The sequence below is a fragment of the Apis dorsata genome, unplaced genomic scaffold (assembly GCF_000469605.1).
Source record: "Apis dorsata unplaced genomic scaffold, Apis dorsata 1.3 scaffold_327, whole genome shotgun sequence".
In the NCBI taxonomy this organism is placed as follows: Eukaryota; Metazoa; Arthropoda; class Insecta; order Hymenoptera; family Apidae; genus Apis; species Apis dorsata.
The window spans coordinates 257,677-266,178 of NW_006263595.1; the positions used below are offsets into that span (position 1 = coordinate 257,677).

At 42.5% G+C, this 8,502-nt stretch overlaps 1 protein-coding gene across 1 annotated transcript; it reads right to left on the bottom strand.

Annotated features, from left to right (window-relative positions):
- Window positions 1–2,643: 2,643 nt before the first annotated feature.
- On the bottom strand, window positions 2,644–7,157 carry LOC102673376 (segmentation polarity homeobox protein engrailed-like). Its single transcript, XM_031511560.1, has 2 exons — window positions 5,446–7,157; window positions 2,644–3,835 (listed from the first exon to the last, which is right to left on the bottom strand). The coding sequence occupies exons 1-2, from the start codon at window positions 6,137–6,139 to the stop codon at window positions 3,483–3,485; spliced, it is 1,047 nt and encodes a 348-aa protein (XP_031367420.1). The 5' UTR covers window positions 6,140–7,157; the 3' UTR covers window positions 2,644–3,482.
- Window positions 7,158–8,502: the final 1,345 nt, after the last annotated feature.

Here is an 8,502-nt window from a genome sequence, read left to right on the forward strand (position 1 = left end):
TTCCCGAAAGCGGCGCGATAAATTTCGCTTCGCCTCTCGCGCGGCCCGCCTTTAATTTGACGGGTTGGAGCTCGTTACTCTCGTTAGCAGCCGATGCGAGAGGAAACCGGAGGCTAGAAGAGTAACCGTGGCGCGCTTTTGATCCACCCTTTGGATCCAGGTGATCTCGAAACAAATTTCATCGACCCTCGTTTCAACTTGGAATCTCGATTTCAAACGTTTTCAATATTCACACACTCCTCGTATCTTCTATTCCAACGGAAATAATAATCAAGATTTCGATCCTTATTGGCGACGAAGTGATTCGTCGAATCATCAACTCCGATCGATTAATACAATTTCATCAAAGACGAGAATAAACTTCTCGAAGAGAATTCCACTCGTACGATATATTAGCTCGAGTTAACGTCGTTTCTCAATTTCTAGTCTGAAACGCGCCACGCAAAGTGGCGGAAGTAGCCGCTAGTAGGTTACGTAATAGCTGATATTGTAATAAACATTCGGGTGAGGCGCCATTAATTGCGAACGTTCGCAAGGTGGTCGCGAACCGCGCAAGAAGGTGAAATTTAGTGAGCCACTGGTGGAAACGTAGAGACCCCTAATGGCCATTCCGATGACTATGCTTCTCGACCACAGTGGCAGCTCCCTACCATCGCCATCCCCTTGGCTTCCTCTTAGGCCACCCTATCCGCTTCCACTCCAGGGGTTTCGACTCGTTTTCTCCACCACTGGTTGCCACTCTTGCTACTCTCTCTCTTTCTCTCTCGTATGTGCAACCATGTCCCAGCAATTACGCATCGTCGCAGTTAAATACAATGGCCAGGACAACGACTCTGTAATTTATCCCCGGTTTGGGCCACTATCCGTGCGTTTGTTTCCAACATTGGAAGAGAACAACCGCCAACGTTTCGTTCCCTCTTTCTCCCCGCCTCTCTCCCTCCCTCTTCCACGTCCGTGGCCGCCTCTCTCCAAGTTCTCGCGTCGTTTTACCCCGCGAACGACCGCTAACCCCGTGTTCTCCGCGTTTAAATTAATGATAATTAATAATGGCCGACTCGACTATGGATGCCGTTCGTCAGGGTTGAAATACGCGGACCTCGTATCTCGGTGGATTTATTGGGAATATTAAAAGTAGACCGTTTCGTCGAATGAATTGAAATACGCGTTCTGGAAATCGACGTTTATCGATAATTGAGAGCGAGCCTAAGGATTAATACGAAGAGATAAACGCGATGGTATAGGGGAATGACAGTTTACGAATAAATATTCTGAGAAAATGTTAGGAAAATATTTTATGCAAAATAGGGAGAGGAGGAATCGAATTTAACTTTTGTACTCGAAAATAGTACGTGGCACGCAATTACATCGGGCGACGGGCTCGCGATAGAATTACCAATTAGGGATCGTCACGTTCACAAATACAATGACTAACGAGAACGATTCAGTAATTTATCCCCAGTTTTGGCCATCGTATATATATATATATATATATGTCCCTGTGTGTCGTTGTGGATGTTGAACCTCATCACCGATATTGCGTTGCAAATTAATGACAATTAATAACATTCAACATTCTCCCTTTTATTCGACATCGACTGTATAAATTTTACCAACTAAATAATTTCTGTTTTTAATAAATCTCAAAATATATTTCTAATACTTTACTAATAAAATTATTTTTCTTCGCGAAATCATCGTAAGAAAGAAAAAAAAGAAATTCTTTCAATCTTTTAATAATAGAAAAAGAAAAATCTTTTAATGATGACATACATTGGCCAATTTTTCTATATGTTTATTCTTCTTAAATTATTTATTTCGATTTAATTTGAAAACGTGAAATTTTATTATTAAATTTTCTTATTAGGAATTGTATTCTTCTACCTTCTTATATAATTAAAACCTCAAGATAAATATAAAATCCTTAATACACTTAATCCTGAAAACAAGTGAATCTTCTCCTTACGTTTCGAATATTCTCCACTTTCGTAAATCTGTCCGCCATCGTATTGCATCGTGCGCCAACAGGTGCATATATCGCTTATCCGATGTCGATCGGCAGCGACATGTGCGCGAATGCGTTTGAACTAGTCGCGCACTGTCATCCTCGCCACGTTCCATTTGTCGGTCCCGCTCGGAATACCGGGTGGCTCGTTAATTTAGGATCAATTATCGCGTCACGCCGCGTCACCGAGAACGAGGCGTGTCCTAGTGGCATCGGTGTGTACAGACGACCCCTCTCTTCCACGATGCGCATACTTTTCAGCCACGTAAATTTTACTAATTACGTAGTTGCGTTAGCTTTCGTTTCGAAATCGTACGTCCATAAACGATCCTCCTTTCCCTATCTCGTTTATTTTCTTTCTTTTTCTTTTTTTCTTTTTTTTTTAATCATTTTCGATAAACAGAATTCCATCGATCGAGATGGAATATTAATTTGTTGGCCAACGAAGACGAGAACAATTATTCCCTGGTATTCGAGGAGAAATTTTTCTCATTATTATTAATATAAAATAAAATTTACGATCGAAAAAATTCCAGATTACCGTTTCGTTTTATTTTGCTTTGATGCTTGTAAATCGGAGAAAAAATCATGTTCGGAGTATTCAGAGGAGTAGGAGAGGAGAATAATGTGGAAAGAGCACATATTTTTAATTCGATTTAATCGGTGGCAACATGTAAGCGGGTTACATAGATTATATCGACCACTGTATTGTGAGACACTGGTATATACGCATACTTTCCAAGTCTGTCTACACGGTTAATAATATATGTATATAGAATATGTATAGAAAGATCTACTATATATATATAGGTAATTAGGAATATACAATGTGAGATCTTTTCGTATTCACGCGACCGTGTGCAGTTCCATACATACGCAATAATATAATCTTTCGCGCGGCAATTAAAGATTATCTTCTATCATACATATACACATTAACGAGCATTCGTATTTACAATTATATACAAAGAAAATAAATAATTTAAACGTCTAATCGATAATGATCGTACTCCGCGAACTCGTGTGTACTTACTAGAATCGTATCTATGCCGATATGCATATAGTCGATAAATATAATGGGTTCAGTCTGCGGCCATGACGATCGTACAAAATAACGAACGTCAAACTTTCCGCTTTTCTCTCTTCCTCTCTCTCTTTCTCTTTTTCCAACAAATCGCCCGAGATTTCACCGTGATTCAAGATTTATTGCTGCATTTATCGCTAAACTAATCGTAAAATAGAAAATTATTTGGTAATCGCTAGTAATGCAGTTAAGAATTAGACCAAGATGTTATCGCGTCGACCGGTAAATGTCGAAGACCACTTAAAATATCGTTAAACACGCGTTTTCTACTTCCACTCTAGCCCAACTTTCCGTTTCGACAATCAGCAATCAGTGATTCCGGATTGCTTCGATCTTCTTTAATTATTTTTATATTAGTTTGGAAATGAAAATTTCTCTCAACCTTATATTTCTCGTTTAATGGGAATGATTGTTTCCAGTCACGATTTCCTCCCCATCCTCGTCAACGGGGACCGTCGAGTGATTGTACAGACCTTGGGCCATCAATTGCAGAGCGAGCGGATTTTTCTGCCCGCTCGCCTTTTTGATTTTCGCTCTTTTATTCTGGAACCAGATCTTGATCTGCGCCTCGTTCAATCCCAGGTCTCTCGAGAGTTGTTGCCTCCTTCTCTCGGTCAGATATCGATTTTCCGCGAATTCCCTCTTCAATCTTGCCAGTTGTTCCGCGCTGAACGCGGTTCTCGGCCGCTTCTCTTCCGGCGAGCCATTCTTCCCGTTGTGCGATCGCTTCACCCGCCTCGTTCGCGGTCCTGCAAATCATCGGTTAATTGCTCGTTAATCTACAATTCTATCCTCGGCAATCATTCGATTGCAGATTCAATTTTCATCGGATAGTTAAATAAGGTGATGCGGGGATTAACATATAATGAATTTCAAACCGTAAACACGCTCGAATTCGCGACCATCATCCGTAAATCCTATTCCAAACGAGCGATGTAATCGCGTGATGAAAAGCTCGAGCATTCATCAAACTACTAATCTATCAATAAAATCTTCACTAATAATTCTTCACACGATTACGTAAATAACTGTTAATCGTAATAAAATTGAGTCAACATTATATCCCTCGATTATCTCTTCATATTGCAACGTGTGAAAGTTACAACCTTATCGCGTCACATTATCGCGTTTTCGTGACTTTTATAAGTAACTATTTAAACCGCACGTCGCTTATGAATATTCATAAACCTACGTATCATAAAATCTCGCGTTAATCTCTTATAATTTCTAGTAAAACAAATCGCCCGAACACAAATGTATCAAGAAAATTAAAAATCATTTCTTCGATCTTAAATGAATTCATCGAGGTGTCCGTTCCATTTTTTCCCTTTCATTTAAAAAAAAAAAAAAAATTAATCCCATCCATCTTCGTACAATTGAATTCCAGCTCTCAAAATTACCCGATTTTAAGATCCATCCATCGATCACCTTTCCACACCCTTCGCTGTTTAATTAGCCACGGGGAGAGACGAAGAGCGGGGAACGAAACATTCGATTCGTAATTAGTAATTATCATCGGATGATTATCGGATGTTAGAATCACGTCGATAACACGGATACGTGGCTCGATATCTATGTCGACGACAACGATCGCATAAGGTAGATCGCGGTTATAAGGTTGAGGGAGAGTTAAGTTCTGCGAACGGGTGCAGGTGGTGCGCTCCAAGTTGTACCGTTCATCCCGGTAACTCTCAATTACCCATAAGCTATGCAGCCACGTTAGTTTCACTCGGATCATACGGTTCCATCCCGAGGTCGAGTTCGAAACTGGTTGCTATTTCTTTGTTGAGGAATCTTTATCGAGGAGGGCTATGTAATTGGGCGAACTTTATCGCGGCGTGCGCGATTTTTCGATGGCGTCCAACACGGTAAAACGCGTGTTTGATTTACATAGAAACTGGTTTCTAGATGTAACGGTCGGTCGTAAGTAAATTGATTATGCCGATACAGGGAGAAATAGTGGTAACGAGAGTCGCGAGGTATGGCCGGCCGTTCGCGTTCCTCGACTTCCGTGATACTTGCGCGATGATAACTGAGATATATCTGTCCCGGGTGAGAGATACAGATTCCGGGAAATGATGGCGGGATTAATCTCGTGCGGACCACCCTGTATAAGCATCGATCAGTTTCGCGGCTCGCGATAAATTAGGGCTATTAATATTTATTATGTTATTCGCGCGAGACTCGTGTGCGCGCGCGCGCGTGTGTGTAATTTATAGCCGAATAACAGTATATCATTAAGTGTTTCTTTCCTTTTTATCGCTAACGAATTCGAACACTCTGATGAATTGATATAAAAGTATTCGATTATCTCGATTACACCGGTAAAAGAATTTATTTAACATAACTGGAAACCTACCGGAAGATGGCCTGTCCGAGTATCTGGTACAATAAACCCACGCGGGCCAAGGACTCTGGCCATTGAGCCCGGTTTGATTGGTGGCGGTATTAGATGTACTTCCGGAACTGCTATCTCCGCTCAAGGAGTCGCTGCCGATGGTCGAGGATGTGGAGCCCAAAGAGGGTGCCCCGGTTACGGAGCTTCCGGTGACGGAACTCCTACTGCTCGCTAAACTCTCGAGACTTCCGCTTCTGCTGAGTCCGCTGTTCCTCTGAAGAGGCGACGTAAGCCCGCAATGGGATGAAAACAAATCCCTGTCTCTGTGCATCGAGAAACTGTTAGCTTGGGGCCTTGTCGGAGACAATCGGTTCGACGACAGGCTCAGATCACGTGGTAACGAAAGAGGGCTGTGACGTGGAATCGGAACTGGGATCGTAGTCGAGTGTCCGGACACCAGAGCGGCCTGGGCTTTCGGTGCTTTCGTATTTAGAATCGCTTCCCGGCCGAAATCAGGTCTCAGAATATTTACCACGCTGAATCTTAATGGTGTCTCGATATCATCTTTATGATCCTGTTGCTGATCTTGGCGAGGGATCACGTGACTCTCGGGTGAACGCACCCGATGATGGTGATGGTGATGGTGGTGATGGTGGCTGCCGATCCCAAGTCGAAGGCCGTACGCGGAATCCATCGTTACGAGAGCTACGCTCATTTTTCGTTCTTCTTGATCGTCCGTATGTAAATAAAAAGCTTCGCTCGTGACTCGGTTGGATGATCGAGTTCCTCGATTAAGGTGCCTTTATTGTCATATTTGTGAAAAATCACATACGTCGCGTCTATATCTAGTCTATCGAATCTTAATGTTCACTATAAATTGGGACACTGATTCACGATTTAATATTTTATCTGTTTAGAAAGTTTTGCTCGAAAGTTCACCGCACGTGTCACTTCTTCACTGATCTTCCATTGACACAGATCGTTGGTTTGTTGACAGCTCGCGTCACAGGCAGAGAGTTTCAAATCGTCCTTTTCCCGCGTCGTAATATTTGTCAGGGTGGATGCTGGGTGGTATCGCTCACGTGGCCAACCAGTTTCAACCGCGAAACATTGTCGCATTTAATGCTCGTATTGCCCGAAGCGAGATTAACGGTTCGACTCTGGATCACTTCCAAGAGCGAGAAGTCTCCTTAGTATTGGCTTTTCTCGAGGTTTCCGAGGACTCGAGCGAGTGCTGTGACGGGTCTGACTGGCTGTCCATCCGTCGCTCAGTGATGTCTAAACTAGGGGACCTGTGGTCCCTACTTACCGCTTTCCCCTCCGTCCCCCTCGCCCCTTCACTCCTCCTACGCCCCAGTCTGGAGTGCAGTGCACTAGACACCCTCGATTGTATCTCTATTAACTCTTCAGTCATAGGCTCCGCCCACTGGCGTAAGGTCTACCCTACTCCCCTCCGTTCACTTCCCCCACCACCAGTGGCACGGAGAGTAGGGGGCTGGAGTTAGAGTTTACTACGATCGATGCCACTGCATCGTTCCAGTCTCGTTTCAACGTCGACCAGATTTTTGTCTTACTTATAACTTTTCTTTTTTCTTTTTTTTTTTTTTTCATCTCCTTCTACGTATCGCTGTTTTGGGAAAAATATGTTGTCAAGTTTTTTTTTGAAAACATGATTTTCCTTGTAGGAAATACCCGACCATTTTTGGAAAGAATTATACAAACTGATTGCATTTTGGCCTCGAGATAGGCATTGAGATTTTTCACTTTTCTTTTTTTTTAAGAATTTTTTTTTTAAACAACTAAGAGGAAAACTTTAATTGCAAGATTTGAAGATAAATATGGCTCGTTACGATACGCTCACGACTAGGAATACTCGCAAATGTTTCCAAGTAATTTGGCAATATCGCCCCAAAAAAACGAAGATATCCGCGCCACTGCGAGTGTCGGTACAAACGCCAACTTTTCCCCGCCCCGTTTCGTTTCCCCACCACCAGCTGGAACGAAGATCTCGCCCACAATCTTGCCCCTCCCCGGACAGGCCACGCCCACGTCACCTCCCCTCCCACTTTTCGTTATCCACTACTCCATACTTTTGTTCCTCCCCACCTAGATTTCCATCCGTAGAACAGCTAATTCATTTCTTCGAGTCGACAAGCGTTCTCTCACTGACGTGAATTTTATCGTTCGACGTTCAAATCGCTTTATACAAAAATTTATACCAGAGCATCCACGTCCATCGAGCAACCACCTCTCACCAGTTACCCCCCTCTTTTTAAGGTGGAGCCCCGTGACGGTTAACGAACAAATATATTATCCGTGTTGTAGCAGATGCTACAGATCCAGAACCTATCGCTCGTCTCCGCTCGTTTCTTTTCCTGTTGCCCTTTCCTTTCGTTCAAATGCGTCAATCGATTGTTCGTCCAAAGGTAAACAACTATTCGATTCATCGTTCAATTTGCATCCATTACGCAACTCACTTTTTCTTTCGTTTTTTTTCGTATAGTTTCAGATATCATTCTCTTCTTCTTACTTCTATCGCATCTGATAAATTTCTCGGCTCGCTCGATCGCATAGCTGTGTTTCCCGACGTAAAAGGGGTTGTTTCCCCTACCTATACATACTTTTATTACCGGTGAACGAACCTTTATCTTCGAAGCGATCTTAAATCGTTATGATTCTGATACATGTTGTGGACACTCGAAAGGCGTAATTAACTTCATTAGAAACAGCGACGACACACTCGCCCATTAACCAGTAAAGAGAAAATTACAGTCATTAACCCTTTTAACGTCTAATCGCATGAGATTCTCTTCTTCTCGGTGGAAGCGTTATTTGCTCACGACATGGAAAGAACGAACCTACGTATTAGGAGCACGCGAGACTTATAAGGAGCCGTCATTAAAATCCTGCCAATTAAAGCCTGTAACAAAACGTGTATCGCGATATCTACGGTGAGTCACGTGCAAACTAATATATTATCGGCCAAGTAATTAATGAAAATTCGAAAATTGAAGCAGCAACTCACAGCTGGATTAAAAACAATCCTTTATGCCGGAGGTATATATATATATATATATA